Below are 24,723 nucleotides of genomic sequence, written 5' to 3' on the forward strand. Positions count from 1 at the left end.
AGATTTTTTTATTGAAGACGCTTCGTTAAGGTGCGCTCTATCCATTTATATCAATTTCAGGATCGTACCTGGGGGGCTCTTTTGCCTTTTGCATCTTTTGCGTTTGGTGTTTAACCATATTTAAATCTTCTTCTATCTGCCGTTACCATCTTTGCAAACTACGTTTTGTAAGTATCGTAATTTTGAGCTTTTTCGTAAATTTATTTTGCATTCATATCGTTTAGATTTTACTTTTACATTAAGTGCCCGCACCGTAAGTATAGCATTTGCTTTTTCTTGGAAGTAATTCCTACTAACTGCAACGTAAGCTTTTTGCTACTTTCCATTTCATTAATTACAAGGGGGGAATATTGTCTCGTTTTCCTGCTCTACCGTAGAAACCGCGACCGAATCCGATTATTTAGTGTCCCCGCTTGCTCTTTAGAATTCCGTGGATCGCCGTTCTCCATTCGAGTTACCTGGAGCTTACCATCGCCGACCGCATCTTGTCCAGAAGCAAGAGAGACCGAAAACTTCTGGTGACGCTCGAAGCACTTCCGTTCCGCTGTTTCTTGCCGCCGTTCCGCCGTCTTCAGCCGACTATCGCCTCTGTCATCATCTACAGATTTTGACTTGTAAATTACAGCTGGATGTTCCATTTGCTTACCTTCATTAAATTTCATTTTTGTAATTATACCGTTTTTTTGTGTACAGGAGAACCCAAGCCACCGATGGTGCACGATCTTCCGGCGAAAGATCGTCGCAGTATACGCAGTTCGTTTTCTGACTTTTCGTTGGTGGATTTGGTGGGGACTGTTTCAATTATGAAAAAACAATGAAGGAATTAAAATGTTAGTCACATCCATTGTATAGGATTAAGTAGTTATGGAATAGAAGAATGGAGAGCATTAAAAAAAAATATTTAGTAAAGTTCAAAAAGAACATTGTAATACAGTTGCACAAAGTAGAAAAAAATAGTACAAGAGCAGAGTTTTTGTTAAAAATTAAGACGCAATGGAAATACAATTAATTAACCATGAAGAATTGGTATTGAAGTAAAATGGTATTCACTGGAAATTTATTGGGTAATTTGAAGAAATGGAAATGCACTAACTTTTCCCTTTTTTTTTAGGCAGTTAGGTGAGTATAAGGAAGAGAGGTAATTTAACAAATGGGTTGTGAAGAGGTTTTATCCACGAATGTGGGCAAAACTAAGAAAGTAAAATTATTAAATTGGTAGGTATAGGATTATTTAAGAAGTTAATGGGTTTGGTAAGTATACGAAGAAAGGTTTAAATGTGAAAGACATCGAGATTATAAATGACTTAAAATAGGTAAGGATAACTTTAATTTGTTTATGTCATACTTGATTATTATTCAGTTATAATAATCCTAAATCAAGATACATTAAATGACAAATAATGCACTCCACCATGACAACCCCAATTATGCCTAGCAACGGGCGTTATTTCTATAACGCCCAAGGGCGTTATTTCTGTAAATCCTATAAATATGGAATAATGAATCTGTACGAATTTTTTATTTTCAACAACTAAATAAAACGAACTGTGTTGATGTCGCATTATCCTACTGTTATTTTGAAGTAAAAAGAACAATTCTGGGACTGTCCAGAGAACACCGCACCAGCTTGGCCCAGACCCATATATTTTCTTTCCTCTTTGTAGATCAGATACTGCGGGTCAGGTGCTTCTGTAAGGAAGGCGACTATCTGTTCGCAAGTAAGGATTTTTGATTTTTTTGGACGATAGCTTTCCTGAACTTGTTTTAAATACCCTTTTAGATGCACAAATTTTTCGAAACTCTTAATCTTCTTCTTTACCATTAACTCTTTACGTATAGCATTGACAATTTCGTCCAAAGTGAATTGGGAGAAAATGACTCTGAGTGTAAATCACCTTTCCGTTTAATGACTAATAAAATTACTTAAACCATAGACTTAAACATACCGACTCTTGGAAGTAACCCAATATAACGGTTTCGTTTATGGTCTCCACAGAATTACTCACCATCCATTTTGCAAAAATAGCGTACTCTTTTTCATAAGAGGATTTCGATTTTTGTGGCACTATGGCTTCATTCGCTTTTGCGGCTCGCGCAAGAACGTGTACCGGTAAATGAGACGCTTCGTCTGCCATTTTTCAGACAGTTTTTAGAATGTTTGACTTTGACAAATATAATATCTATCTCCATAGTTACGGCCTCGGTTACGACCATGGATAACTTAATTTTGATGATTCTCATAATCTTCTCTTTTGATCATCTGGCACCGCTGATTCTTGGAAAATCATCAAGTATGACATAAAACGTTGAAGGCACCACGGGCGTTATGAACACAACGCCCACGGTCAACGTATAACCCTCGGGCCGGAGGCCCTCGGGTTCTACACTGTTGACCTGGGGCGTTATTTAGTTCATAACGCCCTTGATACCTTAATAACTAATAGAGCATTATTTGAACTATCAGTAGCAGTTTTGAATAATATGCTAATGTGGTAATGGTCAATAAGTAATGGTAGAATAGGATGTTTTGAAAATAATAATGATCTGCTGATTTCCATTAAATAAATCGGTGATAATTTTCAAAATACGAGTAAGGTAGGTAGTTCCCGTAGTTACTTATGAAAGCGTTTCATCGTTGAGTGAAGAATCACTCAACGGTTTCATGGAATGTCTTATAAACCTGGCAATGGGAGAAATGTACTTTTACTCTTTTATTTTTAAATGAAAGGTTACGTGTATAAATAAATGCTGTGTCAAAAAATACAAACAGACAAAATCCGTCTGAGATATTTATCGCGGCAAAGCCAATAATTGGATGTACTTATTCGTCATACTTATTAATCTCAAACGTTATTTAACGTTACAACTACACTGTCTAAGTAAAAATGAAAAATTTAATTTTCCAGGTCGTATATAATTAGTAACTCTCGACTATTGTTAATTGACTATTACCACGGGATATATTTCAGACGTGGGCGTATTCGTATTTGAAGTGATCGATTGTTGCTCAAAACATAATTTTATACCACATACATTTATTTGAACTGTCCTGCTTTAAGTTCGTACAAACAATAGAGATAGAGACAGTATCGCTAAAATTAATTTTGAAGACGACAGGCAGGTAGATTGACGCAATATAAAAGTATGTCAGAAAGAAAAATATCGGTTCGTCGCCAAGGTATACTTGTGTGCTAAGATTACTTTAAGGTTTTACTTAATTATTGTTTTCCGGATGACTATAGCCGCCAAAAAAATTAAATTTTGCCAATACAAATAGGGATCAAAACAACGCGAACGGTACTTATAAGCGCAACAAAGTTCGATTTGTTGAAAGTTTCACTGTAATCGCGTTTAATTAAATATTCTGCTAGAGGAGGCGCCGAAAGAGTCTTTAGATCTAAAGTTGGTCCTTCGTATACTTCATTGTGACCAGATGGTGTCTTGCTGTGGCTAACTTCCTGGAAGATATTTGCATAGTAGATGAGGTCTCGGCGTAACTTTTAATAAGGCATATGCGGCCCATAGAGTAAGGCACCTACTTCTTCGGATTTGAGTAACGCAGTCAGTAAAACTAAAAGTACTTTATTCGAAGCTACAGTATGAAAAGACAGCTTGTACAAAATCAAATAAAGAATGAAAAATATGCATTGGTGCGACAGATGGCATGGAATTGCAAGGGGTAGGCGCCAACAGCGACTGCAACGCGAAATGTTTTTATTAGCTCTAATCTTGTGATTGATTGTATTCATGGCGCTTCATTTTAGGCTTTCATTATGAAAGGTAATTTATTTTTTGTGCCTCGTGAAATACTCGTAATTTCGTAACCTTGAGTGCAGGTATATCTTCACGCACTTTTTCTGTATTTCTGTACCTGCTTATCGGGTCAATATGCTTTTATTAAACAATTATTAAGGATCCCCAGATCCTTTAGAGTTTTGTATTGTCGTCCGTCCGTCCGTCCGTATGCGCTCTAACTCTTTTTAAAAGTGACCGATTGTGTTGAAATTTGGTGTACGGCTACTTTGGACATTAAGGACGGACGCTATTGATTGTCAGGAAGCTGGTTCAACAGGAATAAAAGTTATAGGACTTCGAGTGAATCGGGAACAGGAAAAACTGCGGACTCAATATAATAGAAATCAACATATTTCATTCCCTAGGTCATGTAATGAGTTCGGACTTCCGCTAGATTATTCCTTATGACCCTTAGAAGTGTAACAATTCAATATAACTCTTCTCTGTGGTATAGGTCAAATGTTTTAGAGCAAAATTTACCCAAAATTATTCTTTACGCATTAATTTAGAGTTGTAAAAACTTTCAGACGCATATCTTGATACTGAAAGAGTACATCACGTGCACATTTGATAACCCCATGGTGTGATTGAAATATGTCAAATTATTTTTCTGAGGCCACATGGATTTTGATCAAAACAAATCGTTATTCACGGACCAAGATCGTTGGGAAAAAGACTAGGAGCATTATGTCAATGCCCAAGCCATGAATTTGATGCATTTTTGGCGACCACGTAGATTTTGATCAAAACAATACATGTCAAAATCGTTATGCACCAAGATCGTTGGGAAAAAACCAAGAGGATTATATCAATAACCAGAACCTGAATTAGATCTATTTTTGGCAACCACATGGATGCACAAAGATCGTTGGGAAAGAACTAAGACCATAATCTCAATGCCCATGTCTTGCAAGACATAAATTTGATGCGCATGTTGAGCGACCACATGGATTTTGATCAAAACATGTGAAAATCGTTATTTATGCACCAAGATCGCTGGGAAAGAACTAAGAGCATTATCTCAATTCCGAAGGCATAAATTTGATGCATTTTTGACGACCATAAGAGTGTGATCAAAACATGTCAAAATCGTTATTCTTGCACTGAGATCGTTGGGGAAAAGACCAAGAACATCATCTCAATTAGGTACTCAATTATTAAAAAGTGAAAAATTGTAGACGGTATATTACCCTTTTCAGAAGATGTCAATGTGATTAGTTCAAAAGCGAACATACATTACACACAATGCATTCATACACATGTCATAAAAGAGGTGCTATTTAATTAATATATTGTTGTCTGAGGACAATTTAGCATCTTCGTAGAATTGACCCGAACCGAATCACCAGACAAACTAGTGTCTTTATGCTCAATAAACCAACGGGAGTGTTAAATCTTTTAAGAAAATTTGTTTCGATTTATTTTTTATCCCATGGTCGAATTTCGTATTATTCAAATCGTTAGTGCCGTCTGAGTGCTCGTTCATGCTCAAGTAAGTACAATTTGTACATTATTGGTGTCAATTGCTATTAAAAACTGGTACGAGCTAACTTTTTAAGTCCGTTTTCGAATTTGCCCAAAATGTAGGGAAATCGTACATTGCTTGATTCGGGAAGTAAAGTGACCGCGAACAAACTTTTTGTAAGAGGTAGAGCTAAAACACCAGTCACCAACCCTGGTTTAATGAGCACTATCAATCGCCAATTATTGGCATTTAAGTATAGTAAATTTAAGCCTGGTTAGAATGTCGTTAATTCCCATAAAATGTACTTTTTTAAGTCCCAATGGGCAAAAACAGGTTTCAAAAAAATATTCGCAGGAGACCACTAATGCTATTTTGTTTATCTTTAACGGCCACAATCAAACTTGGTTCCGGAAAACGTAAAGCTAAAATACAGGGTGGAGTTGCGCGCTAACGCTGATTTATTGAGAAAACATTCATTAACGAACTGGAACAAAATGGGTGGACAAATTAATGATTGGTTTGAGAGCGTGAAGTTATCCACATTTTCCCAGATTTCATGTGACTTAATTGATATCACCCTATCAAAAACTATGTACAGGGTGTACCATTAATAAAAGTCGCAGGCCATATCTATGGAACCATTCATTGCACAGCGCATGGAAAAAGATTTTGTTCACAAAAAGGGCCAGGAGATACCACTGGAAATTATTTTCTAGGTTCGCCGCTAGATGGTGTACGATTCATAGTTATATAGAAAAATAATTTTTTCCTAAATCCTATCCAACAAAAATGCCTAAAAGTACATGCATCTCAAGCCACGCCATGCCCTCTACCATTTATCACATTTGCTAAAAAGACTATTCATTTAAAATCTAATTACACGAAGAGAACTCTCTGTAATATGACAAATGTTTATGGAACTCAGTATAAAGAGCATTTTGATATCTGTTGCCTAAGCAGATATAATATAACGAAAACAAATTTAAATTGCCATATTCATCCAAGTTGCATCATTTTGATGCAGCACATAAAATATGAGGGATAGGGGATGAAGGATATCTCTTTAAGGAGTTGAATGTAACTTCGGTTTAGGTTAACGCATGGTTTTATGGAGCTCAGTGTAAAGATCATTTTGATATTTGTTGCCGAAGTACATATATAACGAAAGCGCAATATTCATCTAAGTTGGCTTAATTTTAATTATCGTTTGTTATGTGTTCTTTTGTTTCAAAGCAAACTTGGATGAATATATATATGGCAATTTGAATTTGTGGATGTTCGTATTTTTGCCATATCTCTGCTCAAAAAACAGATATCGAAATGCGGTATTCACTGATACTTTCACATTTTCATCTTTATTTGATAATATCCTATAAATACATAATTATATAGTTCTGTTTAAAATTTTCAAAAAACCTACAAAGTTTATGTTAATGTCAAACCACGCCCTCTATCATTCATCACATTTACTAAAAAGATTATTCTTTTAAAATCTAATTGCACTCAGAGAACACCGCCGGCCCGTAAGGCGCAGTTCAGTTGAAGCTGGACTGTGGTGCTAAGGGTCCCTGGTTCGAATCCGGGTTCGGGCATAGATATTTGTAAATGTATAGTGGGTTGGGTCGGTAGAACAGCCTTGGCTGAAACCCCGCCCACTCAAAAATAAAGGCAAAAAAATAAATAAAAAATAAATAATTTTAATACATTTTTTCAATAAATAAGACCAATTATATGAAAATCGGTGAACCTAAACCGAAGTTACATTCACCTCCTTAAAGAGATATTCCCCTTCCCCCACCCCTCATGTTGTATGAGCTATAACTAATTTCCAGCGATTTCTCTTGGCCTCTTTTGTTAAAAAAATTTTTTTCGCCAAGCTGTGCAATGACCTTTGTTAATAGGTCATCCTGTACAAACAGAAGGCGCACCAAATTCATTTCTTTTCCAACGCGTTTAAAGGTTTTAAATAAAGAGGCAAACATGGTCATTGTTTTCTATTTACAGCTATTTGTCTTTAGTTCCTGATTTATTTCTGTGCATTGTTTTTCAGTTAACTCTATCTACTCCAGTGCCAGTACAGTAAGAAATTTGTTTGGACAGCTCGGCTGTGAAGATAAGAAGAAAAGATGGTAAAGAGTTCAAAAAAAGCTAAGGAATTATTTTTTAGTATTGTAAAGAGGTTAAAGTTGTCTTTTATCCGTTCAACACTGTTATAATTCAACAAGCTGGCCGCGATTCTGTACGATCAGATCCGTGTAAGAGGGATCTAAGTTCGGGAGCAAGAAAGAAGTAACGATGGTTCTGAAAAAATTGAGTTGCACATAATCCTGTACGTATTTAGCAAGACTTGCCAATGTGGTTTGAGAATGTGTTCAGAAAGTGAATTGTTACTGCAAAGCAATGACGACAACATTTTGTCTGGGTATAACGATTTAATCTCAAAAAAACCAACACCTACTATTCCTAAGAACATATCGTCACTGAAAACGCGAAAACGATCACACAATTTATAATGTACCCAGTGGATGAAATATAATTGAAAATTGGGCAAAATCGTATGCCGAAGCCGCATCAATCAGTGGGTTGGCAAAAAATGGTTTTGCACAATACCTTAGGTATGTGGGATGTTGTTTGTATGTATTATCATTTCTAGGTACGTAGGTATTTGATTTTCTACCCTCTTGCTCAGCATATTTACTGCATTAATCTAATATTGATTAAATTTTTGCTAGATTGGCCGCGCAAGCCGATATGTGATGCGTTGTAGGTGATGATCCGGAAGAAGAATAGATTACAGCATTAATTTAAAAACTCTCATGTACAAACTAAACTCTGGTTACCGTAAAGCACCCGAAATTAGACTGCCATTGGAATATTTGATGCTAGAATTTTGAACCAAAAGAAAAAAAAGTTGACCCCGACGTGATTTGAACACGCAACCTTCTGATCTGGAGTCAGACGCGCTACCGTTGCGCCACGGAGTCGTCGTACGTCATGACGGCGATGACAAATTGGGAGACGAATTTTGCTGACTTACTGATGTGACAGAATTATCATTTACAGAATTATCAAGGACTTAAAACACATTCAGATAACGTTTTACACATTCACAATAAATAATTAAATAGATACATAACCATAAGTTAATAAATAAATAAATTTAATTAATTAATTAATTAATGAAGTAATTAATAGTAAACAAAGTTATTTCCTGTGTTGAATTTAATTAATTGTGATTCAATTTGCTAAATTATATTTTTTTGATAAGATATTTGCAATTAAGATCTGGGCTTGTGGATCATTTTTGCCAATATATAGCCCAGGGCGCTAAAAACATAGCCCTACAGACAATTAGAGATGGGGAACTTATCGCTGTAGCCTACGTGCTGTTGCCCCCATACACCGCTTGGGTGGTTAAATAACGGAGAGAAAAAATCTTACAAGATAGCGAATCGGCCAAGTTGAAGGACTTCCCACAATTATGTTACCAACGCAAGAGTGTCCCTCAAATTTTGGGCGCAACGGTATACATTGTTCCTTACAGCTACGTGTAGTTTTATGGTATTTCAGTACCAGTTATAATAAAAATACCTTTTTGTTATAATTTTCTTGTTTGTTTTATGCGAACTACAGACATTTTTGACGCGCAGGGATCCTGGGCATTTCTTCAAAACAGATTGACAACGACAAATACGCCTACTCATAGACGCAAGGTTAAGAGGACATTGATTATGCGATAATTGATAAAATGCAAGTAGTCATTCTTATTTGTAAAATGTTATTGAGTTTATTGTACAATAAGACATGAAACGGATGAGTTAGATTATGATATTACCTACTTTTAGCCGTTCATTCCCCCGTTGACTGCATCTGGGAGAATAGCATCCTAATTAACTCCCGAGGCGCAGAAGTAAAAATGTTGACCTGTAGCCCATATTGCTTTATTCAAATTACAGCGACAACTATAGCGCAAGTAAAAGACAAAAATGACGTGTCACATATTCGGCTCCAGGATTTACAAAAATTAAACTTTGAAGATAAGCGTATCTGGGATGCTGTTGATACGTATTAGCATTTTTAAGTTCGTATTTTATTTCCTGTCCACTTTTACTAAGAATATTTACTGCATTAATTTAATGTTGATTAAATTTTTGCTAGATTGACCCGATTGACCGCACAAGCCGATTTATTATGTGTTGATAGGTGATGATCCGGAAGAAGAATCGATTGTAGCATCAATTAAATAAATCTCAGGCAAAAACTAAACTTCTGGTTCGAGTAAAGTACCCGAAATTAAAGTACCATTGGAATATTTGATGCTAGAGTTTTGAGCCAAAAGAAAAAAAAAGTTGACCCCGACGTGATTTGAACACGCAACCTTCTGATCTGGAGTCAGACGCGCTACCGTTGCGCCACGGAGTCGTTGTGCGTCATGACGACGATGACAAATTGTGAGCTAGGACAGAATGATCATTTACAGAATTACGCAATCAGATAACGTTATACACATTCAAAATAAATAATTAAATACATAAGTAAGTAAATAAATCTATAAATAAAAAAATAAAAATAAATAAATAAATAAACAGATAGATAGGAGAGTGGATGGTGTCCGTCTGTCCGTGAGCGCAATAACTGTCAAACGCTTGGACCGATTTCTTCAAACTTCAAACTGAACATTTCAGTTGAAACTTTGCACACTAGACTTATGTGCCACATGCAACATGTTTATTGCGGGCACACCGAGGTGCTCTGTCGCTTTTTTAGATGCTCTTTAGGGGTTTATCAAGCGGCAGAGCAAAGCAATGCAAGCTTTATAGGGGAGTCGATGGTCCGTCTTTTCGTCGGTCCGTGAACACGATAACTATCAAATGCGTGGACCGATTTGGTTCAAACTTTGCACAGTTGACCTATATGCCACACGTAATAAGCCTATTAAAATTCTCTGTCCCTACCAAACGCTTGAACCTATTCGGTTGAAACTTTGCACAGTTAACATATATACCACATGTAACAAGCCAATTGAATATGGGTCAAATCCAATGACTCCGTGGGGTCACACCGAGGTGCTCTGCCGCTTTTTTAAACGCTCTATGGGTTTATTCTTATATAATGCTGTGATATTTCGTCTGGCAGGACGAAATTTTGGGATTCTTAACTAGAATGGACAAGGGCGGTTTCAATGTAATTAATTTTCATTATTTAAATTGTTGTTTTGTATCGTTCGTTAAGTACTTCAACAGAAATTATTGTTACGAAAAAGAGGTCAAGGTTTGTATTGTTTACATTTTAATCTCATTTTTGAATTTATTTAACGTAGATTTCTGATAATTTTATATCGCTTTTATTTTGTTATCATTGTAAACGCTTAATTTAATTGACAGGTGGATGTTATTTATCGCCTTTTCATTGTATTTAAAAGATAGAAAATTCTATTTTTCCTAGTATTTTAATTTTGTGTTATCTCTTAGTGTCGGTTAAAATTTGATTATAAAAATAATTTCTACCTCTAGTTTAACTTAGTTAGTGAGGGATATTTTCTGTTGGAAACTGCTTATCATTGGCTGTTTTAATTTGTATTTTGGAAGAAGGGTTTCCACCTTAAATAGAACGGACGGAGAAGAGGAAAGGCTTTTTGCCAGAGTCAACGCAGAACTACGTTTCTTTGTTTTGAAATCAGCGTCTTGCGAGTTAAGAGCAGATCCACATTTTGTTGAAGTTTAAAGTTTGTTTTGGGAGTTTTGAAGTTTTTATCGTCAGTTTGCTGCCAGTCAGGGCAGTTTTTGAATTGAGTGAAGTTTGTTTATTTCGTTTCGGCGAGTTACCGCAGTAGTTTGGATTTGTGTAGAGGCCAGCAGTTTTGGAAGTTTGTGTAGTTTCCGTTTTACGGACTAACATGCCGAGTTTGCGGCAGTTTTTGGAAGTTTAGACCTTCAGAAAAGTGCGTCACTAAGGTGTGTCGGCGCCGACTTGAGTGTTGTTTTGTGTAAATTTGAATTTTGTTGTTTTTTTTGTGTGTGTAACGTATTGGGATTAGCCGAGGGATTAGCAGTTTGGACATGTACCGAATGTAAGTAAGATTATGTTTTATTTGTAGTTTTTTTCTTTGTAATAAGTAATTGTTTGTTTTCTTGTTTTTTTTTTATTGTGTAACCATTAAAACTGAAATTTGTAATTCTCACATTAATTTCTGTGTTTGGCTTTCGAACGATTTCATTTACTGTTTTCTTTGAATACTTGCCCAAGGTCCATTTTATTTAATCAAAATTCTTAGGATCGATTTGGAATTTAAGGTCTTTGGTCTAACCCACTATATGAGAAAAGAGTCGAATTCCTCCTCTGTGCTGGGGAGAAGTTTTGTTCCGAGAAGTATAAGGGTTTGAGCTAGCTAGGTTTGTTTATGTGTTGTGTACGGTCTTTTTGGCCTACGGACCGGTATACACAGCATTTTTTATTTGGCGCCCAACGTGGGGCCATAGCAATATGATGACCTAACTTGATACATACAATGAAATTTAAGGCCGGATGTCCACCGCATCGGAACGACCAAGATCGGTGCGATTTGAATCGTCCGATAAAGATCGCGCGCGTGCGCTTCTATTGAATCCTGTCCACAGGCTAGATTTTTGTCGGGACCGATCGAAATCGCAACCGACTATTTTCGCCCGACGCGACGCTCTTGCACGATCATTTGTCGTGTCGTCAATCGTCATAATAATCAAAAGTGCTGATAAACCTTCTTCTACCGTCACAGATGTAATTGGTGTCCCTTCTGGCAGTTAATGGTCGAGCAAGGTCAGCCAAAAGGAAAAAAAAACTACTCTTGGACATACATTTAAATTTTTGTTCATGATTCGCAAGTTCACGGGCACAAATGAAAGCACCTCTGTTTCTATTATTAGTTATGTACGGATGTACCCAATGGCCCGTATGAATAAAAATAAGCAAATGCTTATACTTGCAAAATTCAAAGTAAATACTCGTAACTGCCCCTTCATGCTGGTCTGTTTAGCAGCACTGCACTGCGTCCTGTCCTGCTGCTCAGCAGCGCTGCTAAGTCGCCCAGTGGGAAGGAGCACTTACGAGTATTTACTTTGAATTTTGCAAGTATAAGCACATGCTTACTTTTATTCATACGGGCCAATAACTGTGGCGGCGAATTTTCTTTCCCCTGTGGTGCAAAGCATGCGACAACTGTTTCGTCTTCACTTGACATTTTATCGAAGATGAATGTCAACTGTCAACCCGATAAAAATCGTTCGAAAGGCGATCGACCTATCTATGTGAATTGCCAATATTTTAGTCGGCCCGATCAATCTGGATACGACTACAGTTGGACCGATCTTCGTCGCCCCGATTCGGTGGACATCCGGCCTAATCAACAGTAATATCACAAGCGCATAAAAATAGCCCATTATGTTTTGACGTTTTCGTCAAATGTTTGGTTTAGAAATAATGTCGAATTAATTTACCATATAACACTACCACGATAGGTACACATACACACGGTATATGCTCATTATTTTTCTCAAACACGTTTTCTACTGCGCTTTACGTCACCTGCGAACGTGTGGCGCCAAAATTCAAATGTTTATGCACGGCCCGATCCAGTACACATGTCCCGCGTGACAGTTTTGCAACTTGTATCTACGAGCTTTAGCGTTAATTTGTTGATAGCTAATTAATCATTAGTGAAAATTCCAAAATGCCAGGTTGTGTAGTGGCTCAATGGCGAAATTCTAATAGAAAAACCAAAAGAACGGAAATAATAAAATACTTCCGATTTCCGAAAATTGAAGACTTCTCAAAAATTGATTGTTGCAAGTCGTCCTAAGGACAAAATTAACTTGAAAAATGGTGTTACATTTTAAGTGGTGTATTTAAGTCTTTCCATTGCTGTTTAATTCTATATCTGAACATTTTGAAGCCAGCCGTTTTGAAGCACCTCTAAGGGAACGACTTCTTAATTATACCTACTTTTAAAAACAGCGGACATTTGAAACCAGATGCTTTACCTACTTTAAAACTACCACGTAATAATGACAAGTTAAAAAGTAATCGTAAACGATTTACAGAAGGCGCATTTCCACTTGCATTCTTTCCCAATTTGTAAGATGCAACTTCTGTTAAAATCGTAAAAATCCGGCCACAAATATGACAGATAACGTTGCACACGTGCAATCCATTTTTGACGTGCTACTTCAATTTTTGTTTATAAGAAGAATTTCATTTCAATGCTTTTCTAAATAAGAAAGTTGGAGCTGCGCATGCGCAAATCTAAATTTTGAAATTAACGTTAGATTTTCCTTTGTTCCAAGCGCCTATGTATCAAATTTCATTTAAATGCGTCCATAAATAAAAAAAGTTGGCACTGCGCATGCGCAAAACCAAAGTTTGAAACTGGCGTTAGATTTTCATTTACTTAGTGTCTATGTATCAAATTTCATTCAAATACAAGTTTGCATTTCGGTTTATAAATGGTCGAGATGCGAAAAGGGCACTGTGAATTTTGAATCGATTCGACTCAACTTTGGGCGTTGCGTATTATATGGCTAAAGCTATGCCCATATGGAATTTCATGCAATTCAGTTCACTAACGGAGATGTCAAAGCGATCGGACATTTCTAAACAAAGTTATCGTCCACACGGACAGATAGAGGAACAGACAGGCAAAGGAACAGACGGACAGACCAACAGACAGACGGCAGACAGCAATACAAAATTATAAACGATCTCTAGGATCGTTAATAAACGGCAAAAGTGTAAAATTCTGGAACATGTAAAAAACGGTTTTTTGTTTTTTTTTACAATAACTTTTTAGCAATAAACGCAGAAAAAATTCCTTCCTTGGTGCAAGCCTCGACACCATAACGAACCAAATAGCGAAAAAACTAGAACAGTAGCTCTTAAGATAAAGAACTAGTAGCGTCTCAACGAACGAGCGGACGGACGGACGGACGAAATGGCCACAATAGCGCGTTTTTTTTTGTGAAAATGCGCTAAAAATCAAAATAAAACGGAAACTGAGGAGAGATTCGATCTTTTGATAACGCATTAATTACATAATATTTACTGAAAAAGCCGCACTTCATGTTTAGGGCCAACATTTTTGGTTAGTTTATTTCGTACGTTCACGAAATCCCAGAAATACCCGCCGCGACGATCTCTACACAAATCAATGTGATTTGCGATCTAAGAAGCGTAATTTTGCTCTATATTCTGTGGTTTTGTTCGCACGTGACGTCACGCTAGATGCGCAAGAGCATACCGTTGTAAGTGTATCGTACTACATGAAGGAAATAATTGGTATCGATAGAAATGTTTCTACTAGATCAATAATGTATATTCATGGTGATTACTGACAATTATTATATTAAGAAACGCCACTACCTAAAAATTCTATCCATTATAACTACGAATCTTGTTCATTAACGCAACCACCCATTTTTCGAACGTCTATACAACGGTGGTAATTAACAAGAGTTATTGAAGCAACGCGTCATTTCCATAAATCAGTACACGTTGTTTGTTAAGGGTATGAAACGAGCCATTGGCTAAATGACAAAAAATTATGTTCCTAATGCATTGAGCGGTTCCTCATGTTATAAATGAAAGTGTTTCTTTATGTACAGATTTTCGCTGGTTTAAAGAACATGATCATAAGACGAATTTTGACGATGTGAATTGTTTAATTATTTTCTTTGCAGTTGAGTGTCATGAATTTCTTATTGAATGAAATTTATTTTTAGTATAAAATATGAAATCAGACTGAGTATTTAAAATCACGCATGCATTACAAACACGAACGGTAATAATGTAATATGTGTAGGTATTGATTGTTCGGTCGATAGGTGTAAATTAAAAAATAATGTTGTGAACATTAAATTCAAATTCCGAAACGCAATTATGTGCTTTATTTGTTCAAATTGTTACTAATGATTTTTGTAAAACCGGCAGCGCTGATGCGCATGGTTTGACACTGTACGTTCCGGAAAAACATTTGAAAATTCACAGTTTTCCTCTTCTGAATTATGCAGCCCGCATTTGATTCAGCTTTCATGTGTTGCGATTAAATTCGAGTAACTTCTCAAATCTCAACTACTAGTCAGCAGTCTTAAGTAATCTTCCTATTCATTCTATTGTGCATTGAGTACTAAGTAGTAAGTACCACATATTAGAAATTAGAGAGACACTAAGCGTTTCTATTTGTGGTTATGAAAGACAGTTGTCACCCTTGAAAATATGTATCTACCTACATGTCAATCAAGAGTTTCACACATGTTCCACTGATTGCAACACATGAGAGTGAGAACCAGTTGGACATACTCAAGCTGAAAATTTCAACCCTGCTGTGACAGCAGTATATAGTTTATTTTATAAACTGCAAACGTTAGAATTTACAAAACAATGGTAGGTACCGACACATTATTTAAAGTAACGATACGGCAAATAGAAGCAATAACGAAGGTTAGTAAACTATTATTACCTGCTTTTATTAGGTATTGGAGGAAACGTGAATCCAAGCGTCACTCCTGGCAACCATCCATCAAATATGTCCTCATGCTAGAAAAAGCGTCCCTTCATGTACATGCGTTAAAACATGAGAAACACGTACCATATCTATTGATGTATATTGTATCAGATTTTTTTTACAAATTCAAATATGACATTTACTTCCAATTTGGTTGATCGATTGTGAGAAACCAGCGCCGACTTCGAGGTATTGATTTTACTTGCGGGGTAAACGTAATAGAGAAACTATTATACACCTTTTTTTTGTTCACGAATTATGTATAATTTAAACGTTACACTGCGGAATGAATGTCGAAGAACGACTGAGTCTACTAATGCCAGTGCCATCATCAACTGCTAAATTAGAAACCCTTTTAAACGAATTATCCTCCCGCTTCACTAATGTGTTTGTGTGTTGATGTAAGACTGAACTCATACATAGGTACCTTAACTCGAAGCTAAAACTGCAATAGCTAAATTAACTATATGTCTACACCTACATTTAGTACAAACGCAATCAACACTACAGAATAAGTGTAAAAAGATATTAGCAGGAACTTTTCCACGTGGTTTACAGGGCGCGTCTTAATATGACAAATTTTAGTTAATTGATGTACCGACACCGGATGCCGGGACCGCGCAAGGGTCTTACCTAATTGTTTTGTCGGCGAGGTATCCTATCTTAGCTCACCTTTTTTTAAGCTCATGTTATCCGTTCAAACGAGAACTGCACCGTTCGCCGCAAAGTTCATTAGCTGGATCATTTATTTAAATCAAGGCTGTTTTATTTCGGTAGTTTTTCACGAAGATCGAGATTATAGAAGTTGCGAATTTATACTTTAGGTTATAGCTTTAGGTACATTGGCAACTTTGACCACGCTTTGTGTAGGTACCTAATCGTGAATCATGAATGACCAATCGAGGAGCATTTAGTGTGTCAGGTCGCAATTTACTTTTTGTACATAAAAAACATTTATGAATGCATTATAATATATTTTATGCGTAAGCTATACAGAGTGGCGGAAAAGTATGGAATCAGCGAGCTACAGCCTTAACCATTCGTTATATTGAAAAAAGTGTGAGATGAAAGTTGTTTGCATGCATGTTTTGACGTACACGGATATTTTTCCGAATGACTTCATTTCAAGTTCTGTCATGTTGAGCATATTTTTTAAATTGAACACCCTTTATTTTTTTAGTTTTTTTTTATCCTCTAGACGAGGTGCTTCAAAATGGTATAGGGTTTTAACACTCTGAAGTTCTCAGATTTCAAGATATTTTAGGTTTAATGCAGTAATTAAATCAAAACATTGAGGTTTATGTATTTCATATTGCATCCGATCTCCATACCCAACCATCATTAAAATTGTTACTCGCTCTTTCTCGGATAAATGAACCATTTTACTAAACCTGACACACTGACAACTGGCACTATATACTGACGTTATTGAGTAATTTTTGATGAGCCAATTATTCATATAAAAACTCAAATGTCTTGAAATCTGAGAACTTCAGAATGTTAAAACCCTATACCGTTTTGAAGCACCTAGTTTAGAGGATCATAAAAAACTAAACAAATATAGGGTGTTCAATTTAAAAAATATGCTCAACATGACATAACTTAAAATGACGTAATTCGAAAAAATATCCATATTCGTCAAAAAATGCATAATATAATATCAAATAACTTTCATCTCACACTTTTTTCAATATAACGAATGGTTAAGGCTGTAGCTCGCCGATTCCATACTTTTCCGCCACTCTGTAGGTATAACACTCCATAACTTTTTGTTTAGTATAGAAAAGTATCTAAAAAACTAAGTAATACGATTTTCACAGAATTTCTTCGAAATATTGTTCATTTCTTGCTGTTTTAGGTAATAAGACATACCTCTATTCTTTGAAGCAATTGACAATATTCCCGTGGTCGTATTTACTTTGTAAAATCTGTTTAATAACACTAAAAGGGCTCGTACACATAAATTTAGCAAGAAAGACGTTGATCCTTAACAAAATCATACAGTCAACTTCGCATAATCAATATTGAGCTGTTCTTTAAAAGTATTTATAGTATTTAGTTTGTATAGTATTTATACAAAGCAACAGTACCTACTGCAAAAATTGCAAATTATGGTTTCAGTGGAGTTTAAGTTATTGTATCTGGTTCGCACAACAAGTTATTGGAGGAACTCTCTTTCTCAGATGAGGAATGGTTTCATTAAAACGCAGAAAACACTCGCAGGCAACTCCACTTGGGCAGTATGAAGAATTCCGCTGCAATATTTTTGACGATACTGCAGAGTTAGTAGAGGAAACCGTCTGCTATTTAATGGATCTATGGAAGCTTGGAGGTACAAGACACTTCCTGTGCTGTTATATCGAATTCCTCCAACTTGTCTTGTAATAGCACGTGTATGTTCAAGTAATCCGAAAATTTCCTGCAAACAACATGGGTTGCCTTATAGGACGTATGCTAATGTTTTTCCAGTCATCAGTTTCAAATTCGCATGGTGTACTCATGTAAAGCTACGAAAATTGTATTACTACATGGTGCTAGTTATTCCACGTTACTCTTCGACCTCAAGAGTGTTGCAGGGGTTCTATTTAAGGTTCGTGCTTCTACCACTGTTTATAAATGACATGAGTGGTTTAAATAACAATAAAAGTTTACCTTTTAATGACAATTTAAAACATACTAAAAACAAACTTCGAAAAAGAAATTGTATCAATTCAATGAACATGGACATGAAAACAGTTTCTAGTCTTTCAAATTTTGATCTCCGTAGGTGCGGTCTTGCGCTATTTAATTTTTTTTAAGTACATTAAAATAAAGCCATATTATTAGTCTATGCAGTGGTAAAAATGGGCTGCAGTAACTATAACCGTTTTCAAGTAATCAATTTTCAAGGTACCGTCTGCATCCGTCAGTCAAAATAATTTAAACATCATATTGTAAGTAACGACATGATATCAAAAGAACTGAAATTGCACGTATAGAACCCAAAAATGCAATAAAAAATAAGGGTTGCTATTTAAAATAACGAAGTTACTAGCTACTCCCGATATTTCCGGAAAATATTTTTTCACTGACAAGAACTAAACGGTGATCGTTTAATTAGCATCACTACTCCTCGGGTAAATTTTTGAATACATGAACTGGAGCGTGCAACTGTTCTTGATAAATTATTTCGTTTAAATTAAACTGTCCGCAGTCATTTTGGATCACGCGGTATATTGTAAAAATGATTTAACTATCTAATTGCAAACTTGCAAACGCTTTACCCTTATCCTGGAGAGGCGAGAAGAGAGTTATTAACCAACGAGTTGCCGAGGAATATCAATATAATTACATAACAATACCCAGTTTAGTTACGAAATAAGAGTATCATAGACAGAAAGGAGGAGGAGAAGTAAATTTGTAACATACGTTACAAGGTATAACAATGCAAGCGACTCGTTGAGTAATTATTCACGATCACCTGAGCCTTGATTCCGTGGTAGAAACTAACAATTTAGGAAGACCACAGGTCTGTCCGTGCAGCCTTTATAGAGTTTGACCAGGGTTTGCTCAGATTATGCGTTACACTCTTGAGTAATATCTTTGGGCATAAAGTTTTCCAAATAACAAAATCTGTTCATTCTTCAATTTATTGAAACTTACTTCTCTTGTTGATATAAAATGCCATTGGACTATATCCTGGAATGCTCGTACGCTTTCTTATTGCAATGGCGCATTTATTGTTTGTGTGGAGTGTGAGTGAAAATGGGTTCATTTCCGTGTTAAGAAATAAACCTTATTATTTTCTATCGTGTATTTCATTTACCTTGTGCTACAAACTAGGAAGCCTGAGTCTAGAACATGAGGAGTATATGAATCAGTGAATTTACCCCCTCACCATAGCACTTTTAAAAATAGATGAGATATCTTTCAACAAGTTACGAAGCAGTTCGTATTCGAAAACCAGATTTTTAATCCGGCTCATATTCAATAGCACTGATCCCTGAACTCGTAGAAATCGATTGGCGAATGTTTGACATCACTGTCTCTTTTCGTTCCCGAGTTAGACGAGGAACAAAGGGGCAGACTGATCGACAAACCCATCCCATATTTATTTTCCTTTTTTGATATTGCGCGGTTGTGTGTTAAAACTTTACTTACATTAAATTTTGTTCAATAGATAGCTGGTCGACGGTACTTTGTTTACAAGCCTTATGTGCTTCTCTCTCTTACATCGTTATTGTTGAATTTATGCCGAATACTTGCACTTGTTTCACCTGTTCCATGTTGTGTTCAATCAAGCAAATTACGACCTAGATAAGAGTTCCCATGCTAATTTTTCTATTGGTACCAGGGTTATGGCAGGTGTTTAAATAAAAATTTGTAATATAATTCCATGGAAATGTTGATGTAGGTAACGCTGCTTATAATCTCAAATTAATAAAATTGAATCGAGATTTTTCATAGTAGCGTATGTTGGACGTGCCCTAGAAAAAGTGCAATCATTTAGTATAAAAAATTTTATTAGTAGATATTGTGTTTAATTGAAGTAACTGGGCGGTTGCTTGTGGGTGATTTAGTAGCTCTTATAACAGGGTGTATGCTGCCTCACGTTACTTATTCAATGGTAGTGCACATCTTCAGAAAGATATAAAGCGGGGAATGTGATGGAAACACTGCAAATGAAATTGTCTACCTCTAGCATTTCATTTAAAATGATGTTTTTTGTCTTTTCACAAAGCCTTTCTGGACTTGTCGGAGGGGCAAATTTTCCCCTGCTGAATCCGCCACTGGCACCGTAGTGGTCGGTATGTGAATCTCAAGGTAAACTAAAGTCGTGTTAACACTATTCGAATGGCGTAAAAATCAGCTTTTTTGGAATATCTAGGCGATTAATGAATAGGCCAGTAGGATTAAAATCCAAATCGGATTTAAATCCTACAAAAGGTTTTACACTTTTAATGGCTTCATTTGTTATCCAATATGATTATCCTACACCCACGGTGTGCTTAAGTGGTGGGAGCTAACAGTGTACATACAAAAAGTGTATTTTTGCGGTTTTACAGTTATATCTTGTAAAAGACTCACAATATTGAAAATATAGCTCCATTAAAAGGTTTGGGGCATTGCATTCTGCATTGAATGAAGCCCGACCCCATTTCATTTGGACCCCCTGTTCCCATACCAGTGCTAATCGAATTTGAAGAAATGTTATATATCTATAAAAAACTAGCCTTTGTCCTCGCGATTTCGTGCGCTCATAAACATTGCCCGTGTGAATTTCGGGAAGTGCTTTCGGAGTCTACCTAACACCTTCAAATCTCGTTTCCCCGTTCTCGTAAGAATTTCTTAGTGCTCCCCCTCCAATCCCCAATGAACCTACATGCCAATTTTCAGTTTTCTACGTCCAGTAGTAGTTTCGGCTTTGGAGACCTTCAGAAGATTATTGAGTGGTTTCAATCCCATGATCCTTTCTCTAATTTTGTTATGTCTATCAGTACAGAAATCATCGGCTGAGCGCCGCCACTGAAGCAATGGTGGTGACCATGGCTCAAGAGATACTTTAAGTAAATTGAGGTTTTACCTGTTTTCCAAAGCCCTCGTAAAATCCAAACTCAACCTGGCATCCCTACCACCAACATCCCAAGCAGCCCGCAACATTGCTTTAGAACTTACCTTCCAATACAAATGTGGTTAGAAAACCAGATACATCTAATTCTCTGGGGATGGCAAGCTTCAAAGTTTGGTTTTGACCCAGTTTCAACCTCCCAAGGAATCAGGTCCACAGTCTCTTCTTTCCACATTTTTTTGCAAATGCAACAAGGGGTGTGCATGTGGTTGTGGAAGGCTGGAATTAAGGGCTCAATGGTTTGTGCCTATACTGCAAGAGAAACTCCTGTACCAACTCCCTCCAACCAGATACAATTGACGACCAAGACCTGGACTGCATGACTGCATATATGGGGCGATGTAAATTACAGACTTTGAGAAGCCGAGTGATGACGAGACGGACTTCGTATCGGAAATAACAAACTTTGAGGAGCCGAATGGCCTAACGACAATCAAACGTCGACGTCTGTAAAATTTGTGTACTTTTCTACTATATCCAGTTAAATAAGAAAAAATAAAAATGCAAGTGATTCGACAAAATTTTATACCCGGTATTTCGGAAACAAACAATACTAACTTTTTTTTTCCCGTGATAATATTCTCCCCCTACTTCTTTTCAATTTTTTTTTTAATGTACAACTAAGAAACGGGCCCTAATCGCGTTCTGACGTATTCAACGTGAGATTACCTACAGCGAAAGTACCTACTTATTGGAAAAACAAAAAAAAGTTAATAGGTATACTTTTTTGTAGGGAATTTAGTAAACTATACTTTTCATCTAAACTATTTCTTCGTATCAATAATAGTTGCCGAGATATATGGGCAAAAATCTGACAAAGTGCACCGTTTTTCCAAGATGGGGGCTCGAGCGCAACAGATTTTGACAGGGGCTTTTCGTATGTACAATAGAAAGCCTCAATACACGTGTATACCAAAATTCAGATCTTTACCGATTAATGTGTTTATTTGTCCAAAATTGCGCTAATTTGACTGGACTATATCTATTTTTTCCCCTTTTCTTCATACTTTTAACTATAAATTTTGTTATTGTGAATGATAATTATCACTTGTTCAAAAATTCTGTTTCCGGGTAACCATCAAACACCACACTTGTCGCACTTTGGTTCACCCTCATTGTTCACCTGAGATTTGAATCCTTAATGTAAATAAATAAATAAATAAATGTCATTTTTTACTCTATTTTTGCGGACAAACTTGACTTTGTCAAATGTTTGATTAACCATCAGGGCGATCATTGAATAATTGCCAATTTCAAAGACCCTATGGCAGTTGATAGAGTCATCTCTGATGACTCCTGTGCCGATAGACATAACAAAGGGGGGAGCACTACTAAAAAAGGATTTCCCAAAATTCCTACGTAAACGGGAAAAACGGGATTTTACGTCTAAACATTTAAAACGAGGGTTTCTTTGAAGGGGTTAAGGTATACTCCGAAACTAGCTCCGAAAGAACTTCCCAAAATTCCCACGGGAACGAGAAAAAACAGAATTAAGACAGAGGGTAATGTTTATACGCGTACGAAGTCGCAAGGACAAAAGCTAGGTTTTCTAAGATATGTAACATTTGTTCAACTTCGAGTATGGGAACGGGTGATCCAAATAATATCGATCGGTCTCATTTAATGCAGAATTTAGTGCCGTAAAACTTTTAATAGGGCTAAGTTTTCGATATTGTGGGTCTTTTACAAGATATTACCGTAAAACCTTAAAAATACCCTTATTTATAGGTACGTTTTACCCTCCATGATTCACAACCCCGCCGAGGGGGAAAACGTAGGATAGTCAACAAATACAGCCATTAAAACAATAAATCTTTTGTAGAATTTAAATCCGATTCGTCTGAAATGATGGCTTATTCTACTGGCATGTAATAGTCGTTTGTTAATTTAAAGGTTGACAGTCTCAAATCGTGTCTCATCGGACAAGTTCGGACAGACTCGTTTTACCGTGATACTCGCATATTATGCCCTAGACGATGTCCTGACCATATTTTAGTTGCAATTAGTAGCGTACTGTATGGTCTAAGTGTAAACCCCGCTTTAAATAACCTCACCTAGCTATATGTCAGATTGAGTCTTAACAATCAACACATGTTATAAATGAGAGCATATTAATGTGTTCATGTTTTGCTTCTATATACATTAATTCTGGTTATTAATTAAAACGCGAGCTTACTTATTAATATGTCGTAGTCAAAGACGTAGTGGAAATACGTAGGTACCCGTACCTTACATTTTTAAAAGTAATGGAGGTAAGCTCGTTAAGTTTTTTTAATCTTGGAATAGAAACAGTCGTTATTTCTTAAGGTTAATTTGAATGTCAAATAATCTTCTATCAAAAGTACAAGAAATGAAATTAAAATTTTTCCCAATCCCCATTAATTATGTAAAAATCCGACGTCGATGTTTAACATAAAAAATTATGTATATACAGACTTATAATGAAAACCGTCAAAAGCAGTATCCCCTTCAAGTAGATACTAATACGGTTTGAACATCCATAATCTGAGTAGTGCCCCCGGCCTTGTTATTAGGCATCATTAATCAAGTTCTGGTCAGGAAATGAGTCAACCCTTTAGCCCTTCACTCGCCACACCAAGCACTTTACATACTTACTTGGACAGTGCGGTGGCCGTCTCAAGACACATGGTTGTATTTTGTATCTTAACACATTTTCTCGAAAGCTCAAGATTTATTCTTGGTACGCTCTTTAATTGACAATGTGCCGTTATGTTATCTAGTGTATTTTGACTTCTGTGCTAAAACTGTGTGCATACTTTTACTTCGTTGGTAATTAATTCGTACACTTCTGCATATACCTAGTACGAATTCTAATCGTTGTTTACTGTCTGAAACGTGAAAGTTTAAAGTGCAATATTGAAAGATTAACGGAATAAATATAGATAGGTAATGTGTGTAAAAAAAGGGATGCTAGTAGAGGTTTTGAAAAATTGATATGACCTCCCTACATTGGGTTTGTTTCTGAACTTCCAGTTAAAGGTTCTACATACGCTGATTAGAACAAAGGTGCATTAGCATCTTTATCTAATATCTAATCTCCGAGTAAGCATACGCACTTCCGCTTCAATTCCTTTAAAAGTACATACGTCCCTAAATTTCAGTGCTTGTATTGACAAAGATGAGGTCCTACTCCTGATTCGTCTCTGCAGTAGGTACATACTAGCATTTTTGAACTTCTTCAGTATAAAATGGTGATGTCATGTCCTGTAGAGTAGGTAACGACCTACCTAATCAAGTTAACCTTCATGAATTTGTTTGCAAAAATAAAATTTATGATTGTGTGCTAATTATGGCAATAAGTGG

General features: G+C 36.3%; 1 protein-coding gene and 2 non-coding genes across 3 annotated transcripts; all 3 read right to left on the minus strand.

Moving 5' to 3' along the window:
- Positions 1-224: 224 nt before the first annotated feature.
- LOC116182641 lies at positions 225-16,077 on the minus strand. Its single transcript, XM_031503183.1, has 4 exons — positions 15,876-16,077; positions 15,747-15,823; positions 647-792; positions 225-598 (listed from the first exon to the last, which is right to left on the minus strand). Exons 1-4 carry the CDS (start codon positions 15,876-15,878, stop codon positions 369-371), a joined length of 456 nt encoding a protein of 151 aa, XP_031359043.1. The 5' UTR covers positions 15,879-16,077; the 3' UTR covers positions 225-368.
- Positions 8,173-8,244, minus strand: Trnaw-cca. Its single transcript has one exon. It is a non-coding gene; the product is annotated as a tRNA-Trp (tRNA).
- Positions 9,611-9,682, minus strand: Trnaw-cca. Its single transcript has one exon. It is a non-coding gene; the product is annotated as a tRNA-Trp (tRNA).
- Positions 16,078-24,723: the final 8,646 nt, after the last annotated feature.

The sequence above is a fragment of the Photinus pyralis genome, unplaced genomic scaffold (assembly GCF_008802855.1).
Source record: "Photinus pyralis isolate 1611_PpyrPB1 unplaced genomic scaffold, Ppyr1.3 Ppyr1.4_unclustered_Scaffold6493, whole genome shotgun sequence".
Classification (NCBI taxonomy): domain Eukaryota; kingdom Metazoa; phylum Arthropoda; class Insecta; order Coleoptera; family Lampyridae; genus Photinus; species Photinus pyralis.